The 26,502-nt window shown below is 36.0% G+C and overlaps 1 protein-coding gene across 1 annotated transcript in view; it reads left to right on the forward strand.

The window, feature by feature from the left end:
* The first annotated feature begins 1,592 nt into the window (after positions 1-1,592).
* LOC125660846 (ATP-binding cassette sub-family B member 6-like) overlaps positions 1,593-26,502 on the forward strand; it is a 40,230-nt gene continuing 15,320 nt past the window's right edge. The window contains exons 1-14 of the mRNA XM_056146889.1: positions 1,593-1,639; positions 1,923-2,431; positions 5,404-5,533; positions 6,436-6,631; positions 7,531-7,662; positions 9,059-9,161; positions 16,443-16,532; positions 18,224-18,345; positions 20,425-20,534; positions 22,610-22,675; positions 24,381-24,595; positions 24,784-24,847; positions 25,404-25,489; positions 26,440-26,497. Coding sequence (XP_056002864.1) covers positions 1,938-2,431; positions 5,404-5,533; positions 6,436-6,631; positions 7,531-7,662; positions 9,059-9,161; positions 16,443-16,532; positions 18,224-18,345; positions 20,425-20,534; positions 22,610-22,675; positions 24,381-24,595; positions 24,784-24,847; positions 25,404-25,489; positions 26,440-26,497 — 1,866 coding nt within the window. The 5' untranslated portion in view covers positions 1,593-1,639; positions 1,923-1,937. The remainder of the gene's footprint in view (positions 1,640-1,922; positions 2,432-5,403; positions 5,534-6,435; positions 6,632-7,530; positions 7,663-9,058; positions 9,162-16,442; positions 16,533-18,223; positions 18,346-20,424; positions 20,535-22,609; positions 22,676-24,380; positions 24,596-24,783; positions 24,848-25,403; positions 25,490-26,439; positions 26,498-26,502) is intronic.

Genomic DNA, 26,502 nt, shown 5'->3' on the forward strand with positions numbered 1-26,502 from the left:
ACATTAAGGATTTAATAACTTAATTATTAGGGTTAATGTCACTTTAAATTTAATGACTCGTTGATACAGCCCTGTCCTGACTTTTTATCTTTTATTAAAAAACATAAATAAACTGTTTAAAAAACAAACAAAATATCAATGCAAATAAATATGTTCCAATCACTTATGACTATCAATTATCACTCATAGTGTTAAGAAGTGACAGTCAATTATTCTTTTAAAAAGGCAGTGTTTTTCAAACTTTGAGGCAGCTTTTCATATGATCATAGATAAAAAAAAAAAAAAAAAAAAAAGTCCCAATGAGCATGCCAATTGTCCTAAACTCATTAACATTTGACCTCACAGATATTTAAAAATGCTTTTGAAATCTTCTTTAAAAATCTTCTCGCCAAGAACCACAAAGGTATGATATGTGGGAAAACTTTATCTACCTGAGTGCACAGGTGACCTCATGTAGTAAAGATTTTAAAAGATTATTCAACCTAGCAACCCAATGTATTCGAAACCTTCTCTTTATCTTTCTTTGTGGTTTATCACTGTTCTTCCTATAACATCTCAATATTTTATCTGTGTGATATTTCATCTTGAATATGTAGAGAGGTGAACAGGTGTTTGTAAAGTGCCACGAAAATGACGAGGCTCTCAAGGTTATAGCAGAAAGGGTTCTTTATCATGCCGATGCCTTGCAGACTATAATGTCCAAAAGACAAATGACTAAATTCACTTCTATAATGCAGGGTGCTTATCATAGAAAAAGTCACTGTCTTTATGTTAACTGTTGTCACTGTCTTTATGTTAAACGTTTTAGAGACTTCCCAGTTGCAGAGCAAGTGGGTTATTCGATCATGATGCTCCCGGTCTCTCACTGAATTTCAATATCGAGGCAGTATGTAGATGTGAAGAATTGTGTTTCACATGTAGCGATCAGCTGGGTTCAATTGCCGGTGGCCAGTTAGCTCAGTTGGTAGAGCACCTGACTAGAGATTCAGGGTAGAGCACCTGACTAGAGATTCAGGGACCCAGGTTCGAGTCCCAGTCTGGTCCGTTGCATTTTCTCCCTTCCTGTTACATTTGGTGCTGTAGACCAGCCCCTGGAACTAACAGGTGAAAATGCCTGCCAGGGGATTAAGATCCTGGGTTGATGTCTTCAAGTGTGAAGACATTTAAGGAGGGAGGAATGTAGCGGTCAACCGGATTCGATCGCCGGTGGCCAGATAGCCCAGTTGGTAGAGCACCTGACTAGAGATTCAGGGGGCCGGGGTTCGAGTCCCGGTCTGGTCCGTTGCATTTCTTCCTTTCCTGTTGCACACAATTTATCATGATACATATTACATGTATATAAGGAGTCCGGTAGAATGTATTTCTGTTGGGGAGGTTTGTTAATGATTGAATTTTTGTTAGAGACCTTTGTTACATGTAATACCTTACCTGGCAGATTGAATTTCTGTTAGAGAAGTTTGTGAATACCTTATCTGGCAGATTGAATTTCTGTTGGAGAGGTTTGTTAAATAATATCTTATCTGGCAGATTGAATTTCTGTTTAATAGAGACGTTTGTAAATACCTTATCTGGCAGATTGAATTTCTGTTAGAGAAGTTTGTAAATACCTTACCTGGCAGATTGAATTTCTGTTGGAGAGGTTTGTTAAATAACACCTTATCTGCCAGATTGAATTTCTGTTGTAAACGTTTGTGAATACCTTACCTGGCAGATTGAATTTCTGTTGGAGACGTGTGTGAATACCTTACCTGGCAGATTGAATTTCTGTTGTAGATGTTTGTGAATAACTTACCTGGCAGATTCAATTTCTGTTGGAGAGGTCTGTATGAAACCCTTGGTATAGAGAGGTAAATGAGTATCTTATATGAACTGTGTCAGATGAAGTACTGTATGTCTAAATTTAGAACACTTGTGTATTTAAGGTGTAAAAATATAAAATGAAGTACTGCAAAGATTTGAATTTCACGGAGCTGTGGGTGAATGAAGGCCTGAACCCCTGTTTCATTGACACGGTCGCCTCGGGGGTGATCCTCCTCCACGTCTTCGTGTGTGGCTGTATACAGTGCTCGCTGTACAGGAAGTATGCCACCATACTTCCCGAGAAGAACCTGCCCTGTTCCTGCGGCTTCACCCTGCAGGTGATGCTGACCCTTCTTCTGATGCTGGAGATCGCGATACACGTGATTCTGTTGGACACTTCCATTCGGGACCAGTCGGTGGCCGGGTACCAGCTGTTTACAGCTCTGTCCCTTCTCTACTGCTGGATGACGTCTGTCCGACTGATGTTCTACGAGAGGAGACAGATTCTGTTGTCGATTCCAAAGCGTGGGCATGGCCTGATCTTACTGGTCTTCTGGAGTCTCGTTTTTATCAAGGAAAACCTGCCTTTCATATCGTGGTGGAGTGACAGTTATTGGTGGTCTTTGAAAGGGTCAGTTAATCTTTCTCTATTGCTTTATGTCCCCCCCCCCCTTGCAAAAAAGAGAAGGGGGGTGTGTTGTTTTGCCTCCATTGGTTGGTCGGTTTGTAGATATCTAAAAAACCTTTGCTTGATAGTTACCAAACTTGATACAGAGGTTATCTCTAGAAAGTAGTTGACCCCTATCGAGATCACAGAGTTAATGTCAAGGCTCAAACTGGACATATTAAGATATTGTCTGCTCAATGTGTAGATGTCCCCCATTGGTTTTCACAGACTATGCTAAATTCGTCGGACATTTCTGATAGAAAATGTGTCGATACAGTAAAATTTTGTATAATCTCGGACCAAATGTTCAGTATTTTTTTTTTCTCTCTTTTGTTTTAGTATTTCTGATATTATATTACTTCCGTTTTTCAAAATAAACATAAAGGTCAAGGTCGTAGTATTACTTAGTAGGAAAACCTTGTAGGCAGGAAGCAGACCGAACCATTGCTAGGACCGTGTAACGTAGTACACATACACTCTATGCCAAGGGGAGGATGTCTATCATTTCTCAAGGTCAAAGGTCAAGGTGGTAGTATCACTTAGTAGAAAAATCTTGCTTACGTTTTGGATACAGATATTGCCCTGAAATTTAGTCACAAGCTTCCTCTTGGAGGAATATGAGTTTTGTTTGCATTTCAGCTGGATTGGTGCACCATGACTTACTTTAGGAGTAAGAGTAGGCCAAACAATTTTCCATAATTATGCCCTGCCATGAATATGGCCGGAGCATATTGTGTTCATAATGTCCATCTTCTGTCCGTCCGTCCTTCTGTCCTTTCGTCACACTTTGCGTTTAGCTCTGTGTTTAGCTCAGTTTCAAAGAAACTATTCAAGGCATTTTCATCAAACCTTACATGCTGATAATACCGGTATCATCTATTCAACTGCATCAATATTTTTTGACTTTTCTACAATATAAATACATAGCTGAGTAGCTAAGTAGGTTAGCATACAGACTGCTAAACTGTAGGTTGCAGGTTCGAGTCCAGCAGGGTTTTTAAAAAAAAAAAAAAAAATTCAGAACATCTACTAAAACTTTAATTTTTAACAAATTAAAGTAAATTTGAAAATTTTCAACCTCAAATTATTGTTGTACATATCCTCCACTTTTCATTTACATCAAATTTCTCTGGTGTAGCATACCACCTTAAAGTTTTTAGAGTTAATGACAATAGACAAGGGCACCTTAAACAGTTAAAGATAATTCTATTCATGTTGTATACATATTTATGTGATATGACTTGAACACAACTCAAATTTACCTGTATAAAATCTAGCACCACACCAGACGAAGTTCACTAAAGGTTTAAACCCTGATACTAACACAACAGAGAGTATTCCCTATTGTGAAAGCATGTACTGCATTCATGATAAGATGAATGAAAAAGTGTGCAGCAATTTTTCCTTTCCATTAAAAAGCTATAAAGTTTTTTACATGAAGAAGATATTTCCCCTTCAATCGCACCTATGATCATCCTTAATCTGCATAATTTTCTTTAAAGAAGAAAAAGCTTTAGTATTTTGATTTTTTCCACAAAATGAAAATAATCAAATTATCATCCATTGTGAATGGGGCAATATCAGGCCATGAGAAGGTACCGATTATCCCTGGGTTTTTTTTTTTTTTTAGCGTTTCTGATCAACACTTTCCACTGTTATCTCAATAAAGCTTTTCGAATCACCTTTTGTCTATCGTCTGTCCGTCTGTAAACTTTTTTTTCTCTCAAGCTCTTCTCCATAACCACTGGGCCAGAAAAGCTCAAATTTTGCATGGAAGCTTCCTGACATTGTGCAGATTCAAGTTCGTTAAATTCATGGCCCTTGGGGGTAGAGTGGGGCTACAATAGGGAATAAAAGTTTTACATGAAAAATCACCAGTCCAGACACCAGTCCAGACACCAGTCCAGGGAAGTCCATGTGTATACATGGCAGCTTTTTGACATATAGTGCAGATTTATGTTCGTAAAAATCATGACCCATGGGGGTAGGTTGGGGTCACAATAGGGGATCAAAATTTTACGTGCAATTATATATAGGGGATATTTTTAAATATGGGCGGAGGTGACCCATGGGTCTTTTATTTTCATATTCCATTACTAATGTCACATCAGGCGGGGCATTCCTGCCCTATGGACATATCTATTTCTAGTTTCATTTATTATGAAGACAGGTATTTTTTCACAACCTCCTTATCAGAGAAATACACATCAAATCAGTTCACGTTTCAACTTGATACTGGTGCACTGTGAGCTAGGTCAAATAGTTTTCTGGATTTTTTTTCATCATGGATACAGATAAGGCACTGAAGGTCTAATGGGTGTACATGTATGTTGTACCGTTTGCGGTACTCGTGCTCTTCTGTTTACAGGTGTTTATTTTTAACTATATGGACATAGTCATTCAGCTTTAGATTTTGTAATGACCCATTCTCCCACAGAGACTACTGCATCAGTTTACAAACACAAACGACTAATTTTGTCTGTGTGAATTTGTTTGCCACTATTTCTAGTAGAATTCAAACAAGTTTTTAAATTAGAAGATTAGACTGAGCGACAGATAACAATTACAAAGAAATCCTTTATTTTAGCTTGTATTGAAAACAATACTCATTTTATGGTTGAAGCATTAATTATGTTTATACTGAAAGAAACCTTTAAACTTGGCTGTTGCAATATCACAGATGAGATTATTTTATGATATGCACAAATATATTGCATATATAATTGTAAGATTGGTGAAAAAAAAATGATGCTCAATAGAACAGATGGAACTTATCATTTACTTAAAATGTGCCTCGATCTGTCTCTTTCTCACAATCTCTCTCCACACACATAATGAAAAATATATATGACTTATAAAATTCATGTACTTTATTATAGATACAAAAACCAATAAAAAAGGGCAAATGAATAGTTTTGTCTGTGTTAATTTTTAAGGTATTCAGACCACCTGGAATTTGGCTTATGGGTTGTACGATACAGCTGTTCAACACTGCTTTTACTCCTGGGATTTTTGGCGCCTGGTCTAAACAGAAACCTGCATCATTTAGTGTCTGATGTGGAAACTGTAAGTAGTCGTCAAGTCCATTGTCTGCGGTATATAGTCAATGATTTGTCTCATGTTTACTATTTTAGTACTTTTCCTTTGAAATGTGTAAGTGTAGACTATGTGAGAATTTTGCAGACTCTATTTCGAGTTCACTGGGATATATGGAATCAACATATGAATGAAAATTACTATTGTTAATAGATAAATATTATACATCCTCAATATATCTAAATGTTGAATTGAAGGCCACGGCAGCAAGAGATTGTTTCTTCGCACGTAAGAGTTTTATATTAATAATGCCAAAATATAACAATGCATAAAAAGTACGTGCTAAATTAATGTTCAGAGTTTGATTTATTTGTGTATTGTGCCAAAACGGGATCTATATTTATTTTATATGTATCTATGTTTCCAATGGGAAGAATGAATGAGTTAAATAATAATAATGATACCATATTTATATAGCACCCTTTTCATACACTATGTACGTTATTTAAGAAATAAATTTCAATCATTTTAAAAATGCATGATGACATGAGTGGCATTGCTTTATGCTGGCATACCCCATAAAGTGCTTCATGAAAAATATGGCCAAGTTAAACATTGCTATACATGTACTCAAGATTGTATGTTACATTAAATTTTCTCTTGTATTTACATTTTACTTACAATTCTGTCGAAATCCCCACCTGTTAAAATAGACATACCATTTCAATCAAGAGTCACACACACCATTGTTTACCATTACATCGTGTTCACGAGGAAATGGCCTTCACTACAGTTTGTAGAGATGTAGAGGTATCAACGAAAAAAGAAAACATTGGGAATGTAAATATATGTATATAAACAGTAAATATAAATGTATATATAACAGTCCATAGTGTCACATCATGTTTCAGTGGGAGACATTTCTGTTTTAGTCAGAGGGGCCAACACCAGAGGTCGCTGTTAATCAGTCCACGTGGCAGAACGTGCTGGGGAAACTGAAGTTGATGATTCCGTACGTGTGGCCCAAGGGGAGTTACTGGCGACAGGTTGTGGTGTTGGTCTGTCTGCTGATTCTGGCCGCCGGGCGGGGGATAAATGTCCTGGTCCCTCTCTACAGCAAATACATCAGTACGTAAACCATTAGGGGTGTGATCTAAAACCAATACATCAGTACGTAAAACCATTAGGGGTGTGTGATCTAAAATCATTACTGCCAAACCATTAATTAGGGGTGTGTGATATAAAACCATGACTGTCAAACCATTAATTAGGGGTGTGTGATATAAAACCATGACTGTCAAACCATTAAGTAGGGGTGTGTGATATAAAACCATGACTGTCAAACCATTAGGGGTGTGTGATCTAAAACCATGACTGTCAAACCATTAAGTAGGGGTGTGTGATATAAAATCATTACTGTAAAACCATTAGGGGTGTGTGATATAAAATCATTACTGTAAAATCATTAGGGGTGTGTGATATAAAACCATGACTGTAAAACCATTATGGATGTGCGATAAAAAAGTGCAGACGTATTGATTTTCTGGGACTGTAGTTATTTTTTCATTGTCAGACATTTTACCTCACCTGAGTCATTCAGCCGCAAGTGAGCTGTTCTTGATTTCATATTGATATTGTTGTTTAGAACCATATTCTATAATACACATATATATCTATTCATATAATTGAACTACAGACTGTCACAAAATGTTAAATTCTCTTTAAGACTGCATCAATTTACTCTACAGACAAATCGGATAAGAACATTCATCTCACGATTAACTGGACAAATTATCTACAGATTTCATCTACAGTTAATTTCACACTGCTTCTTACTGACATCATCATGAAGGATAAAGTTTTATATTGTTCTGAATTTATAATCGATTGTCGCTGTGTGCGACCTTGAGCGACGAGTTTTCGATAGTCAGGGACTATGAAACAACACTACTATATGATTTAAACATTCATGTTACAGATTTCCAACATACCAGATTGTTTTTTTTTTTTTTTTTTATCATTTACAGTTAACAGTTTGACAGATCAGCCTAACAAAGTGGGAAATGACCTTGCAGAGCTGAAGGTCACTGGTCCAGAATTCCTTTACGACGACATTCTCATTTACTGCCTCCTCATCTTCCTTAAAGGAGGGGGACCAGGTTAATATTCATATTTATTATATAGCTTATAAATAGTCTAATATAAAATCTGCGTAAAATTTAGAGAATGTTAGCGTTCAATATCCTGAGAATTTATTGAACGCTAACTTTGCATTGCGTAAATTGTATGCGCCCGAAACATTCCGAGTATGAGCGTACAATATTGACGTTACCGTAACGACGTAAACGAGCCAAAATGTCAAACGACGGTCCTCCGAATCTGACAGAGCCGGTATTTGATATTTACTTAAGCAAAATGTTTTACTGCACATAAATTATGATGTCCCCATTTACAAAATCAGTTTGCTTCATGCATTGATGACGGGTTAAATATTGAACAGTTAAGAAATGCATGCTGTTATTGCACACTGCCAATATTGATGAATCCTCGTCTATTTTGGAGTAGTTTGAGTGAAAAGGGATATAATTTAACAACTAAATACTTTAGCTATATAATAAAAGGGTTATTGAACTTATATAGGTGAATATTGGCACTCGTTGGCTGTCAAAATGCACTCGCAAGCTCGTGCATTTTCACAGCCAACTCGTGCCAATATTCACCAATATAAGTTCAATAACCCTATATTATTATATAGCTAATAAATAGTCTAATATAAAATCTACGTAAAATCTAGAGAATGTTAGCGTTCAATATCCCGAGAATTTATTGAATGCTAACTTTGCATTGCGTAAATTGTATGCGCCCGAAACATTCCGAGTATGAGCGTTCAATATTGACGTTACCGTAAGGACGTAAACAAGCCAAAATGGCAGACGACGGTCCTCCGAATCTGACAGAGCCGGTATTTGATATTTACTTAAGCAAAATGTTTTACTGTACATAAATTATGATGTCCCCATTTACAAAATCAGTTTGCTTCATGCATTGATGACGGGTTAAATATTGAACAGTTAAGAAATGCATGCTGTTATTGCACACTGCCAATATTGATGAATCCTCGTCTATTTTGGAGTAGTTTGAGTGAAAAGGGATATAATTTAACAACTAAATACTTTAGCTATATAATAAAAGGGTTATTGAACTTATATAGGTGAATATTGGCACTCGTCGGCTGTCAAAATGCACTCGCAAGCTCGTGCATTTTCACAGCCTACTTGTGCCAATATTCACCAATATAAGTTCAATAACCCTATATTATTGTACTATAATAAAGGAGGGGGAAGAGGTTAATATTCATATTTATTGTACTGTAATAAAGGAGGGGGAAACAGGTTAATATTCATATTTATTGTACTGTTAGTGATATAACACATGTTGTGGAATAAATATTGCTATACATGCCCAGGTATTTTGAAAAGTTTGCTGTTGATAATTAAAGGGCTCTTCTAAAGCGAAGGATACCCTCGCAATATACATGTACTATATCCTTTTCAGGGACCACAGGGTTTTTGAATAACGCCAGGAATTTTCTATGGATACCGGTACAACAGTACACAACCAGGAGAATACAGGTCCGACTGTTCAGTCACCTACACAGGTACGCTAACAACTAATAACTACACAGGTACGCTAACAATTAATAACTACACAGGTACGCTAACAATTAATAACTACACAGGTACGCTAACAACTAATAACTACACAGGTACGCTAACAACTACACAGGTAACAACTAATAACTACACAGGTACACTAATAACTACACAGGTAACAACTAATAACTACACAGGTAACAACTAATAACTACACAGGTAACAACTAACAACTAATAACTACACAGGTAACAACTAATAACTACACAGGTACACTAACAACTAATAACTACACAGGTAACAACTAATAACTACACAGGTAACAACTAATAACTACACAGGTACACTAATAACTAATAACTACACAGGTAACAACTAACAACTAATAACTACACAGGTAACAACTAATAACTAATAACTACACAGGTAACAACTAATAACTACACAGGTAACAACTAATAACTACACAGGTACACTAACAACTAATAACTACACAGGTAACAACTAATAACTACACAGGTAACAACTAATAACTACACAGGTACACTAATAACTACACAGGTAACAACTAACAACTAATAACTACACAGGTAACAACTAATAACTACACAGGTAACAACTAATAACTACACAGGTAACAACTAATAACTACACAGGTAATAACTAATAACTACACAGGTAACAATTAATAACTACACAGGTAACAACTAATAACTACACAGGTACACTAATAACTAATAACTACACAGGTAACAACTAACAACTAATAACTACACAGGTAACAACTAATAACTACACAGGTAACAACTAATAACTACACAGGTACACTAACAACTAATAACTACACAGGTAACAACTAATAACTACACAGGTAACAACTAATAACTACACAGGTACACTAACAACTAATAACTACACAGGTACACTAACAACTAATAACTACACAGGTACGCTAACAATTAATAACTACACAGGTACGCTAACAATTAATAACTACACAGGTACACTAACAACTAATAACTACACAGGTACACTAACAACTAATAACTACACAGGTACACTAACAACTAATAACTACACAGGTAACAACTAATAACTACACAGGTAACAACTAATAACTACACAGGTACACTAACAACTAATAACTACACAGGTAACAACTAATAACTACACAGGTACACTAACAACTAATAACTACACAGGTAACAACTAATAACTACACAGGTAACAACTAATAACAACAACTAATAACTACACAGGTACACTAACAACTAATAACTACACAGGTACGCTAACAACTAATAACTACACAGGTACACTAACAACTAATAACTACACAGGTAACAACTAATAACTACACAGGTAACAACTAATAACTACACAGGTACACTAACAACTAATAACTACACAGGTAACAACTAATAACTACACAGGTAACAACTAACAACTAATAACTACACAGGTACACTAACAACTAATAACTACACAGGTAACAACTAATAACTACACAGGTAACAACTAATAACAACAACTAATAACTACACAGGTACACTAACAACTAATAACTACACAGGTACGCTAACAACTAATAACTACACAGGTACACTAACAACTAATAACTACACAGGTAACAACTAATAACTACACAGGTAACAACTAATAACTACACAGGTACACTAACAACTAATAACTACACAGGTACGCTAACAACTAATAACTACACAGGTACGCTAACAACTAATAACTACACAGGTACGCTAACAATTAATAACTACACAGGTACACTAACAACTAATAACTACACAGGTACGCTAACAACTAATAACTACACAGGTAACAACTAATAACTACACAGGTACACTAACAACTAATAACTACACAGGTACACTAACAACTAATAACTACACAGGTACGCTAACAACTAATAACTACACAGGTACACTAACAACTAATAACTACACAGGTAACAACTAATAACTACACAGGTACACTAACAACTAATAACTACACAGGTACACTAACAACTAATAACTACACAGGTACACTAACAACTAATAACTACACAGGTAACAACTAATAACTACACAGGTACACTAACAACTAATAACTACACAGGTAACAACTAATAACTACACAGGTACGCTAACAATTAATAACTACACAGGTAACAACTAATAACTACACAGGTACACTAACAACTAATAACTACACAGGTACACTAACAACTAATAACTACACAGGTACACTAACAACTAATAACTACACAGGTAACAACTAATAACTACACAGGTACACTAACAACTAATAACTACACAGGTACACTAATAACTACACAGGTAACAACTAATAACTACACAGGTAACAACTAATAGGTACACTAACAACTAATAACTACACAGGTAACAACTAATAACTACACAGGTAACAACTAATAGGTACACTAACAACTAATAACTACACAGGTAACAACTAATAACTACACAGGTAACAACTAATAACTACACAGGTAACAACTAATAACTACACAGGTACACTAACAACTAATAACTACACAGGTACACTAATAACTAATAACTACACAGGTAACAACTAATAACTACACAGGTAACAACTAATAACTACACAGGTACACTAACAACTAATAACTACACAGGTAACAACTAATAACTACACAGGTACACTAACAATTAATAACTACACAGGTAACAACTAATAACTACACAGGTACACTAACAATTAATAACTACACAAGTAACAAATAATAACTACACAGGTACACTAACAACTAATAACTACACAGGTAACAACTAATAACTACACAGGTAACAACTAATAACTACACAGGTACACTAACAACTAATAACTACACAGGTAACAACTAATAACTACACAGGTAACAACTAATAACTACACAGGTACACTAACAACTAATAACTACACAGGTAACAACTAATAACTACACAGGTAACAACTAATAACTACACAGGTATTCTAACAACTAATAACTACTCAGGTATGCTGTCACTTACACAGGAACACACTTACACAGATACACACTTACACATGTACACATACTTACACAGAGACACACTATCACAGGTACACATTTACACAGATACACACTTGCACAGATACACACTTACACAGGTACATACACTTACACAGGTACACACTTACACAGATACACACACTTACACAGATACATACTTACACAGAGACACACTATCACAGGTACACATTTACACAGATACACGCTTACATAGGTACACACACTTACACATATACACACTTACAGATAAACACACTCACACAGATACACACTTACACAGGTACACACTTACACAGGTACACATTTACACAGATACACACTTACACAGGTACACACTTACACAGATACACACTTACACAGGTACACACTTACACAGATACACACTTACACAGATACACACTTACACAGGTACACACTTACATAGGTACACACTGACACAGATACACACTTACACAGATACACACTTACACAGATACACACTTACACAGATGCACACTTACACAGGTACACACACTTACACAGGTACACACTTACACAGGTATACACTTACACAGATGCACACTTACACAGATAGACACTTACACAGGTACACACTTACACATATACACACTTACACAGATGCATACTTACACAGGTACACACTTACACAGAGACACACTTACACAGATGCATACTTACACAGAGACACACTTACACAGATGCATACTTACACAGATACACACTTACACAGATACACACTTACACAGATACACACTTACACAGATACACACTTACACAGGTACACACTCACACAGATACACACTTACACAGATACACACTTACACAGATACACACTTACACAGATACACACTTACATAGGTACACACTTACACAGATACACACTTACACAGATGCATACTTACACAGAGACACACTTACACAGATGCATACTTACACAGATACACACTTACACAGATGCACACTTACACAGAGACACACTTACACAGATGCATACTTACACAGATACACATTTACACAGATACACACTTACACAGATACACACTTACACAGATACACACTTACACAGATACACACTTACACAGATACACACTTACACAGGTACACACTCACACAGATACACACTTACACAGATACACACTTACACAGATACACACTTACACAGATACACACTTACATAGGTACACACTTACACAGATACACACTTACACAGATGCATACTTACACAGAGACACACTTACACAGATGCATACTTACACAGATACACACTTACACAGATGCACACTTACACAGAGACACACTTACACAGATGCATACTTACACAGAGACACACTTACACAGATGCACACTTACACAGAGACACACTTACACAGATGCATACTTACACAGATACACATTTACACAGGTACACACTTACACAGGTACACACTCACACAGGTACACACTTACACAGATACACACTTACACAGATACACACTTACACAGATGCACACTTACACAGGTACACACTATCACAGATACACACTTACACAGATACACATTTACACAGGTACACACTTACACAGGTACACACTTGGTACACACTTACACAGGTACACACTTACACAGGTACACACACTTACAGAGGTACACACATTTACACAGGTACACACTTACACAGGTACACACTTACACAGGTACACACACTTACAGAGGTACACAGATTTACACAGGTACACACTTACACAGGTACACACTTACACAGGTACACACTTACACAGGTACACACTTACACAGGTACACACACTTACAGAGGTACACACATTTACACAGGTACACACTTACACAGGTACACACTTACACAGGTACACACTTACACAGGTACACACTTACACAGGCACAGGTACACACTTACACAGGTACACACTTACACAGATACACACTTACACATACACAATTACACAGGTGCAGGTACACACTTACATAGGTACACACTTACACAGGTACAAATTTACACAGGTACACACATTTACACAGGTACAAACTTACACAGATACACACTATCACAGATACACCCTTACACAGATACACACTCACACAGACACACACTTACACAGATACACACTTACACAGATACACAGGCAGGTATACACTTACACAGATACACACTTACACAGGTACACACTTACACAGATACACACTTACACAAATACACACTTACACAGGTAGATATTTACACAGGTACACATTTACACAGGTACACACTTACAGAGGTACACACTTACACAGGTACACACACTTACACAGGTACACACTTACACAGATACACACTTACACAGATACACACTTACACAGGTGCAGGTACACACTTACACAGGTACACATTTACACAGGTACACACTTACACAGGTACACACATTTACACAGGTACACACCCAGATACACATTTACACAGGTACACACACTTACACATACACACACTTACACAGGTTCACACTTACACAGGTACACACTTACACAGGTACACTGTCACAGAGGTATGCTAACTACACAGGTGTGCTTGGGTTTTATATCACAGAATTTAAAACAATATTGATTTCTGCACATTAGAAAGAGTTCTGCCAATTTATTAAGTTGAAGTCAAATCCGATGGGGCTGATCGAGTTGGTATCAAGATGAATTAAGTTGTAGTGTGAAAAGGATTAATGAGGGGAAAAAATGAATAAACAAATGCAAAACACCCCCCCCCCCCCAAAAAAAAAAAACCTTGAAAAACACCAGCACATAAATTCACCCACAATTACCTTTGTAAAAGAATGTAATTATGAATTTGTAGATTATCTGTTTTTGATATGGAGAAACCGTGTACATCAAACTCCCACTATTTAGACCTCTTGAAAAGTATAAATACAACCTTAACAAGTACACAGAATTGTTAATGACAGCATTCATGTTATATTTAAGGAAAAATGTGAAAAATTGAAATACAACTACCACTCCATAGTAACCATTGACCTCTCCTGACCTTTCGTACTTTGATTTATAAAATCAAATCTAACTCATCTTGTATGTTGTTCTCAATAGCGTATTCAAATTCTTTATTTATAGCAAATTCTGTGATATGTGTTAAAGCAAATTCTTCAGTTATTCGTTGTTTTTGTTCCTGTGAATCCTTATAGATGAATGGATGTTCAGGATTTCGGTAGATACGAATCGTTATGCATGTCAATATGGAACTTTCGGGATGTGCCGGAACGACCGATTATATTTGACGTTTATACACCATGGTCACGTGATAATAACCAATTGTAGGGCAAAGTTGACATAGGTACAAATGGTATTTCGCTAGGAAATGGTTTGTAAAGAGCTAAGCGTATCATTGGATACAAGACGTGAAGTTTTACTGATATCCTCTAGATACTCCCTAGATTTATTTCCCTCACCAACTTATATAATTTAATCAAATGCATTTTCCTAATATATAATAATGGTTGTAGTGATTCCTTTCTTTCAAAGATAGCATTTAAATGCAGGAATTTTATAGCAATTGAAGTATTCCATGCTTGTTTACTTTGTTGTTATTGTAATCCGGAAGTGACATGCCCTACAAATTACATTCAACGCACGATAAAAGTAAGAATGGATCTGTATCTCGAAAGTCCCGTATTAATACTGTAAAAGTAGTTTTTTACGCTGGGTGTTGAGTATGCATTTTCACATCCAACATTATGCATGGGAGATAAATACACGATAATTGAGTATAATACAAGTAGGTTATATCAAATATTTATAACAATACACGTGGGGTAAATTTACATGCTTATCATGTGACCACGTAAATAATGTAAATTTCCTCCATGTGTAAGTAACCACTTTTACAGTAGTTGTGTTAGACTTATGTAAGTTGTTAGGGGGTTTTGTCTACAGATTAGTAATATACCGGTTTCAGGTTGTCATTAGTTACACATATTTCAGATTGTCATTAGTTACACCTATTTCAGATTGTCATTAGTTACACCTATTTCAGGTTGTCATTAGTTACACCTATTTCAGGTTGTCATTAGTTACACCTATTTCAGGTTGTCATTAGTTACACCTATTTCAGATTGTCATTAGTTACACCTATTTCAGGTTGTCATTAGTTACACCTATTTCAGGTTGTCATTAGTTACACCTATTTCAGATTGTCATTAGTTACACCTATTGCAGGTTGTCATTAGTTACACCTATTTCAGGTTGTCATTAGTTACAAATGTTTCAGATTGTCACTGCGATGGCATCTACAAAGAAAAACCGGGGAAGTGCTGAGAGTGATGGATAGAGGAACAAACAGCATCAATAGTCTTCTCAGGTAATGAATCTCTCTCTCTCTCTCTCTCTCTCTCTCTCTCTCTCTCTCTCTCTCTCTCTCTCTCTTGCAACTAGGCTGCTTGCAGATTTCATAACCTGAGTAGATTGTGGTTTTGTCAATTTTTGTTACCATCAATTTTCATGGATAAACTCTTGTCAAATAATTATATATTTTTCATTTTATATGTAGAACTTTGTGAGAAGCCACTGTTTTGTTTTTTAAGGGAACAAATTTCATACGTAACGTCTTATAACCCAAACAGTAATTTACAGCAGTGAACTGGGGTGACACAGTTCTGATTCATCATATTGTTATGTGAGTCCTTCTCGGATATTGGGAACTTTTATTGAAATTTCAAATGGTCATGAAATTAATTCATTTTTATTGAAAACACTTCAGGAAAGCTAAACTTTTCAGAGAATAAAAAGGAAAAGATAGTTGAAAGCATATTTTCGTATTATTCACATTTTAAATCAAGTGACCAAAAAGTGATGTCTGTTACATTGACATTCAGTATGTTCCATCTTTGACTTTTAACAGTCATAATCATGTTTCACAAACAATAAACTAAAAATTATAAAGTAAAGAAACTGCCAATTTGGTTTTCTGTTAGTTTACAAAAAGTGATGGATATTACTGATAAAGAAGGCAATATTTTTTTTCACATAATCATGGTGATACAAAGATTCAAAACAAAATTAAATAATATTTGCTAGGTCTTTAAAAAAAATCTTTTCTCTACACTTGTTAGTTTACATGTATGTAACATGGAAAGAGAAGTAACTCTTGTAATGTATACATTATCTCCCCTTAAGGGAGCTCTTCATATTGTGAAGTCCAATATAGTGTTTTTTTGGTGATGTTGAATATACATTCGTGAATGTGTAATTGTACGCCTGATTTTAAACTTTAATGCGTATCTGGTATAATTTAATGAGTATTTACGCTGATACGCACCTTATCTGGAGCTCTGGAACTTATATAACCTCCCCCTCCCCTGACTATAGTTGTAGACCGTTATATAACCTTCCCCTCTCCTGATTATAGTTGTAGACTGCTATATAACACCCCCTCCCCTGACTATAGTTGTAGATTGTTATATAACCTTCCCCTCTCCTGACTATAGTTGTAGACCATTATATAACCTTCCCCTCTCCTGATTATAGTTGTAGACTGCTATATAACACCCCCTCCCCTGACTATAGTTGTAGACCATTATATAACCCCCCGTCCCCCGTCCCCAGCGTATTTGGTATAATTTAATGAGTATTTACGCTGATACGCACCTTATCTGGAGCTCTGGACTATACATTCATGAAACATCTTTCCTGAATACATTGTAATTGTTTATTGCTTAAGTCTTCTATGTGTAAGAATTTATTCAGGAGAACTTAATTTTCATGAATTGCTAGTATCGGGTAAAATTATGTGAAAAGAATTTTCTTGCGAATAGAATGTGATTTACAATAACTACAGCGTGTATGAATGTGATTTACAATAACTACAGCGTGTATGAATTTGGTGACACGATATGAGACGTTTGTAATGTACATGGTAACTGGTGGAGGTCCTTAATTCCTCAGAAAATAAAAGTTTATCTAGGCCTAATATCAAGTTACATTAGCCATCATTGTTTAGTAATTTTGTCTTTCTTTTTTTTTTTTTTTTTTTTCTTTTTTTTTTTTATACAGTTATGTGGTGTTCCAGATCTTGCCGACGATCGTGGACATAATTATTGCTATCATCTATTTCGTCACCGTTTTTAACTACATATTCGGATTGGTGATCTTCCTCTGCATGGCCCTATATCTAGGTTAGCAATATTTTAATTTCGGAATAGTTCATTAAGTTGATTTATATAAATTTAATACAGGAAATTCTTGGAGTCTGAATTATACAGATTACATGTGTACTAGTCTTATTTTCACTCGTTTATCTAAAACTTGGCGCAAATGAATCTGATGCACTAGTTGACGTGATCATGATTTAGCGCTTGTTAGCTCACCTGAGCCGAAGGCTCACGTGAGCTTTTCTGATCAAAATTTGTCCGTTGTCTGTCGACGTCGACGGTATCATAAACTTTTCACATTTTCATCTTCCTCTCAAGAAGCGCTGAGCTAATTTTAACCAACCTTGACCAAACGCATCCTTGGGTAAAGGGCTTCCAAGTTTGTTCAAATAAAGGGCCATACCCCCTTCAAAGGGGAGATAATCACAAAAATGCAAAAATAGGGGGGATCATTTAAAAATCTTCTTCTCAAGAACCACCAGGCCAGAGGAGCTGAAATTTTCATGAAAGATTTCTGACATAGTGCAGATTCAAGTGTGTTCACATCATGGCCCCCAGGGGTAGGATAGTGACACAATAGGGGATCAAAGTTTTACATAGAAATATATAGGGAAAATCTTTAAAAATCTTCTCAAGAATTATTGAGCCAGAAGAGCTGAATTTTATATGAAACCTTCCTGACATAGTGCATATTCAGGTTTGCTCAAATCATGGCCCCCGGGGGTAGGTTGGGGTCACAATAGGGGATCAAAGTTTTACATGAAAATAAATAGAAAAAATCTTCAAAAATCATCTTCTCAAGAACCAATGAGCCAGAAGAGCTGAAATTTACATGAAAGCTTCCTGACATAGTGCATATTCAAGTTTGTAAAAATCATGACCTCCAGGGGTAGGTTGGGGCCACAATACGGACTAAGGTTTTACATGTTCATGCAAATAGATAATGTGGAAAGTCTTCAGACATGGGCCAATGTAACTCAGGTGAGCGATGTGACCGTTGGGCCTCTTGTTCTATATTTTAATAATAGGTATATGGAGATTTTTGTACTTTAGCGCAACCATAAAATAGCTTTCTAGCTTGACATCAAACTTACTAAAGTATGAAGCCCAAAATAAAAACTGTGATGATAAATAACCCTTACTGCTACGGCCCTGAAAGTCATGCATAGGTCCAAATTTATGGCACTTCATTTGCAGCTGGTAATAAGTTTAACACGAGTCAAAAATTCTCGAATAGGATGTTCAGAATGTAGAGAAAGGAATTCAACGAATTTGAAAGATGAAGACTGAGTAGAGACATGCTGTTCTACGTGTATATTTCTTTTTGTGTTGTCTTTCTGTAATAATTTACTTGACCAGTAGAGCAACATCTCCACAGAGACTTTTGGTATAAAGGAATTAGTAAAACTAAAATGCACTAATAAGATAACACAGTTTTCATGTAGTGTTGTGTTCAAAACAGATAGACAGAACTGGAACCACAACTAGCGTGTAAAGTGAAAATGAAAGTGGGGGTGTATTTAAAGCTCTTTTGAATATGAAACAACAATTGTTGGCTCCAGGTTGACAAAATGATAATCATCCTCATGCAGTGTATATTCAAGTTTGTTTACAGCAACGACACAGGAGAAGTTAAGATTGGTTCATAGTAAGGGCTGTGTTTGTATATTCTGTGGAAAAGTTGTCAAGCAGATGGAATTTTGAATGTAGATTTCATTATTTTGTTTATAATCAATTTATTTAAAATAAAATTCAGTAACGGCTAAGTATTGTAGTTTCTCAGTACGAGCGAGAGGACTCGTGTGAGCAGTTGTGATGTTTCAACAGGAACAAGAGGAATCGTATGATCATAGTGATATCTCAATATGAGCAAAAGGACTCGTATGAGCATTGTAGTTTTTCAATACGAGCAAGAGGACCCCTATGTATTACTGTAATGATGTCCTCTGTTTCTGATTTCAGCTGTCACTATCTGGATCTGTAATGATGTCCTCTGTTTCTGATTTCAGCTGTCACTATCTGGATCTGTAATGATGTCCTCTGTTTCTGATTTCAGCTGTCACTATCTGGATCTGTAATAATGTCCTCTGTGTCTGATTTCAGCTGTCACTATCTGGATCACAGAATGGAGGACCAAGTACCGACGACAAATGAACAAGCTGGACAATGACAAAAACTCTCGGGCTGTGGACTCCCTGCTCAATTTCGAAACGGTGAATGAGTCAAAATTTATCAATCACTGTGGTCTGTATGTGCATGCATATGGATGGATGGATGGATAAGTGTAATTTATTAACTGCAAATAGCATAGTTGCACATAAACTGCTTGCATGAACTGAAATTTATCTTGCATAGCAATTTTACAGTGCATGATCACAGTTCCAAGTATAGCTACATTCTATTTACTCTGTGATTTTAGCTACGTTTTATTACTCAGGTGACCTATTGCAATTGGTTTTTGTCCTTCGTCCGTCGTGCGTTAACAATTGAACATTTTTAACTTCTTCGTAATAACGACCAGTCCAATTCTTTTCAAATTTGGTATGAAGCATCATTTGGAGAAGGGGGACATACATTGTAAATTTCAGGACTCCAGCACCCAATTTTGAAAAATCTTCTCAAGAACCACACACATGTAAGAAAACCTAATGGATAGTGATGTAGAGCAGGAAGGCCTCTACCAAAATTGTAAATTTCATGATCCCTGGGGTAGGGGTTCTGACCCCTAGGGTGGGGCCTAACTTGTTATATACTGTTTATGTGTAAAACACTTAAATAACATTTTCTTTAGTGCTTTTGATTCTAAATTGAAACTAAATGCATAGTGATGTAGAGGAGGAAGGCCTCTACCAAAATTGTAAATTCCATTATCCCCGGGGTAGGGGTTCTGACCCCAGGGCGGGGCCTAACTTGTTATATAGTGTTGATGTGTAAAACACTTAAATAACATTTTCTTTAGTGCTATTAATACTAAATTGAAAGTAAATAGATATTTCGAAAGAAGAGGTAGTCCTTTACCAAATTTGTAAATTTGATGATCCCAGGGGTCAGGATTTTGGTATCAGGGTGGGGCCAAAATGGTCAGTACAATGTTATTAAATGTGTGAACAACAGACATTTTTAACTTCTTCTTGATAACTATCATTACAATTCTTTTCAAATTTGGTATGAAACATATTTGAAAGAAAGGGAACATAAATTGTAAATTTCAGGATCCCTGTACCCCTGGGGCCTTAGGGGCAGGGCACAAACTGCCCAAAAGTGACAAATTTTCAAAAATCTTCTTCTCAAGAACCACACACATGTAAGAAAAACTAAATGCATAGTGGTGTAGAGCAGGAAGGCCTCTACTAAAATTGTAAATTTCATGATCCCCTGGGTAGGGGTTCTGACCCCAGGGCGGGGCCTAACTTGTTATATAGTGTTTATGTGTAAAACACTTAAATAACATTTTCTTTAGTGCTATTGATACTAATTAGAAACTAAATGGATAGAGCAGCTAGTCTTTTACCAAGATAGTAAATTTTGATTTTCTCCAGAGTAAAAGTTCTGACCCCAGGGTGGGGCCAAACTTAGTATATAGTATTTATGTGTAAGTTTGCTGATACTGAATAAAATCTAAATGCATCCTTAGGAATAGCAGAAAAGGATGTACAAAAAATGGTGAATTTCACAATCCAGGGTTATGACTTTAAGTTGAGTCCAAATTAGTTATATCTTTTGATGTTTTAATATTAATACACCTATTATTTAAAGACCTTTATCAATGTATGCACATTTGAGGGCAGTGAAGTTTTAAGAACACATCTTGTTTTATACTGTTGCTGGACATTAGAATTTATCTTAGATATTCAGAACAGGAAATTATTTTTAGATTTCATAGCCCATGGAAGTAGTAATACTTTTTCACTAGTATTCAGGTGACAGATAAGGCCTGTGGAAGTAGTGATACTTTTTCACTAGTATTCAGGTGACCGATAAGGCCTGTGGGAGTAGTGATACTTTTTCACTAGTATTCAGGTGATCGATAAGGCCTGTGGAAGTAGTGATACTTTTTCACTAGAATTCAGGTGACTGATAAGGCCTGTGGGAGTAGTGATACTTTTTCACTAGTATTCAGGTGACCTATAAGGCCTGTGGGAGTCGTGATACTTTTTCACTAGTATTCAGTTGACCTATAAGGCCTGTGGAAGTAGTGATACTTTTTCACTAGTATTCAGGTGACCTATAAGGCCTGTGGGCCTCTTATTTACTATGTGGTTACACTGTCAGTGGTCTATTTCTGTAGGTGAAATATTACGCTGCTTCGGAATTCGAGACCTCCAGATTTGACACAGCCATAAAAGATTATCAGGTGAGTTACGTCCTCATATTTGATTATTTCTTAGACCGTTTTTATTATGGAATTATTTGAAAAAGACTTGTAAGTACATTTATTTAATAAGAAAGTACCACTTGGTAATATAAGATTGCAGTAAAACAGTAAATGATACATTGCTCAAACATTGCTGCTTTGAAGTGGATTTTGTTTATGAAATATGTTCAGATTTTGTAAATGATTAGAGAATAATTAGGTGTTACTATTTAGTAGTAACGCTCTCAGATAGCAGAGATAATTCTGACTAATTATATCCCTCGAACGAAGTTCACGGAGGGTATATAGGAATCACTGTCCGTCCGTCTGTCTGTGCAGATTCGTGTCCGGGCCATAACTTCTTTGTTCTTTGAGTTAGGCATACCATATTTGGCACACAGGTGGATCACCATGAGACGATGTGTCGGGTACCTTCATGATCTCTATATGATCTTGACCCTTGACCTCAAGGTCAAAATTAATGGTTTTTTACAATGGATTCGTGTCCGGGCCATAGCTTCTTTGTTCTTTGACATAGGCATACCATATTTGACACATGAGTGTATCACCATGAGACGATGTGTCATGTACATTCATGACCTTTTTTATGACCTTGACCTTTGATCTCAAGGTCAAAATCATAGGTTTATACCATTGATTTGTGTTCGGAATATATCTTTCATTTTCTTCTACAAAGGCATACCATATTTTTACACTCAGGAAAGAGGTAATTTATACCTATTAGCAACACCCTTTGGGAGATTGGGGTAAGCGGGGGTTATTCTTAGTGAGCATTGCTCACAGTACCTCTTGTTTCAGATTGCTGAATAGATAATTAAAGGGAAAGGCAACCCCAAATTTTTTTTACATGATAAATAGGATTAATTATATGATAAAGATTTGTTATACTATTCTGTTGATATACGGCCTAGATAAGCTTCAGTATTAATTTTAAAACGTTAAAAAATTAAATTCCCGCCATCTATAGAGGCTCCCATGATGTGGAACTCTTTTGTATTTAAGATCACAAAAATCAATAATTAGATGAGTTTCTAAGAGCATCAAAGATGTGCGTGTGGTAGATTTTAAGAATACATTGTAAATAGGTGGACGCCTTCCTGTGAGTGTCAAGCAGTTAATTACACTAATGCAAAAGGGAGATGTGTAAAAAGTTTTTTCCACAGAATTCCTGACCCAACAAAGTTATTTGAAAAAATACTATGTAAACTGTAGATCCATCATTTGCATAATGACAAGTTGAGGTTTGAGACATGTTCATGTATGAAGAAACGTGTACCATATGCCTGGTCTGCGACTCGATTGAACGTCCTCTTTTGTTGAATTCTTCTTGCGCAAGAACGGGCTCAAATCTATACGGCTCCAAACTTAACTGTTCGTGACTTGTCATGTTTACAGTGCTGCTGATTAAATAATCCGGAACTGACAGTGTGACGTCATAAATTAAACTTCAATGGCCGCTCTCTTAGCGGCGGAAAATTTGAAATATAAGATAGATTGATATTGATGTAATTGGTAAGCAAGGATTTTTGTTGTTAAAGACTGTCATTTTCAATATCAGTAAGTAATACTTTATTTATAAAGGCAATACTGTGGTTAGGGTTGCCTTTCCCTTTAAAAAATAATGAGGTGTTACTGATTAATAGTAATGCTCTCAGGTAGCTGAGATAATTCTGACTAATTCCAGATTGCGGAATGGAAATCCACAGCCTCCTTGAATTTACTAAATACCCTCCAGATCCTGGTCATCACCATGGGTATGATCAGTGGCTCCCTCTTGTGTGCTTACGCAGTGGTGTATTCCATCAGCCACCTTCACCTGACTGTGGGGGACTATGTGTTGTTCGGGACGTACCTCAGTCAGTTGTATGGACCTCTGAACTGGCTGGGGACGTACTATAGGTGATTATACAGAAGTTTATAAAGTGAAAGGAAGTATCCCTCACAGTGACTTACAACCCTTTTCTTTTCCTACTATTTTTAAAATGATCCAGCAGTCGTTTATTGATATGGAGAACTTGTTTAAACTGCTAGATATTTGGAATACAGTATTTTTATGATTTACTCTATTTTCTGCTTGCTATTTTTAGAATAATCCAGCAGTCGTTTATCGATATGGAGAACATGTTTGAACTGTTAGATGAAAATCAGGAGGTAACCCATATATTTGTTTATTCAGTAAAACAGTAAAACATGGTTATAGTGAACCTCCTGGAACAGGAAAAACGTTCGTTATAACCAAACATCATTATACAGTAAAACACGGTTATAGCAAACCTCCAGGAACAGGGACAAGGTTTGTTATAACCAAACTTCCTTATATTCTAATAACATTTTCGCATTAAGTATGAATCTGTTATAAGCATGCTCATTATAAGCATGTTTTTCTGTAACATGTATTTAGATTTACTGTAACAGTGTTTTTACAAATTGTAATGATAAGCAATTGCCCATGAATGTACTTCAGTTGTAAATATGGTGCATATGAATACATTCTCAACTACTTGTTGAATATCTTAATGGCTGGAAATTCCGGCAGAAATGAAGTAGAATTTAGATACAAGAAATAAATTCTTTTACCTTTGAAATTACTTGACATTATGAACTGCAAGGCTTTGTGCAGACATACTTTTCCTGAAGCACAATTAAAATTCATTTGCTTACTTTTACATTTTACATTCTTCTAACACTTCTCAATTACTTTATTTAGATAAAGGATATACCAGATGCCAAGGAAATTGAAGTTACCAATGGTAAAATAGAGTTCAAAAATGTCTGCTTTCATTATGAGGAAAGGCAAGTTTGATTTTGTGTTGTATATGAGCAGGTGTTTGTCAATTAAATGCATATCTGAGCAGGTGTTTGTCAGTTAGATGTATATATCTGAGCAGGTGTTTGTCAGTTAGATGTATATATCTGAGCAGGTGCTTGTCAGTTACATGTATATATCTGAGCAGGTGTTTGTCAGTTACATGTATATATCTGAGCAGGTGTTTGTCAGTTACATGTATATCTGAGCAGGTGTTTGTCAGTAAGATGTATATATCCGAGCAGGTGTTTGTCAGTTAGACGTATATCTGAGCAGGTGTTTGTCAGTTACATGTATATATCTTAGCAGGTGTTTGTCAGTTACATATATATATATATCTGAGCAGGTGTTTGTCAGTTACATGTATATATCTGAGCAGGTGTTTGTCAGTTAGATGTATATATCTGAGCAGGTGTTTGTCAGTTAGACGTATATCTGAGCAGGTGTTTGTCAGTTAGATGTATATCTGAGCAGGTGTTTGTCAGTTACATGTATATCTGAGCAGGTATTTGTCAGTTAGATGTATATCCGAGCAGGTGTTTGTCAGTTAGATGTATATCTGAGCAGGTGTTTGTCAGTTAGATCAGAACAAGAGTTATTTCCTATCACATCAAGAAAAACATAGTTCTACTAAATATGGGTACTTAGGGAGATGTGTGTAAAAACTCTCCTAAGACTGTGTTGTTCAACATCGATTACTGAATTTTTGGAGCAAATTTCCTTTTTGACGTACATCTAGAGTGTCGTGTAAAGACTATATTCACACTTTTATTTGTGAGTATTAAACAGCAGAAAAGGTAATCGATTTTGATCAACATTCATCGTTAAGGGGGACGAAGGGTTGGGGGGATGATGAAAACTCTGTGAATTTAGTTTTAAAATCAGACATTGAAATTTTGACCTTACCTCTGATGTTTGTCTCTACTGACATTTTCAGCAAGAAGATCCTGAAGGATGTGTCTTTTGTGGTGCCAGCCGGACAGACAATTGCTTTGGTATT

The sequence above is a fragment of the Ostrea edulis genome, chromosome 8, assembly GCF_947568905.1.
Source record: "Ostrea edulis chromosome 8, xbOstEdul1.1, whole genome shotgun sequence".
In the NCBI taxonomy this organism is placed as follows: domain Eukaryota; kingdom Metazoa; phylum Mollusca; class Bivalvia; order Ostreida; family Ostreidae; genus Ostrea; species Ostrea edulis.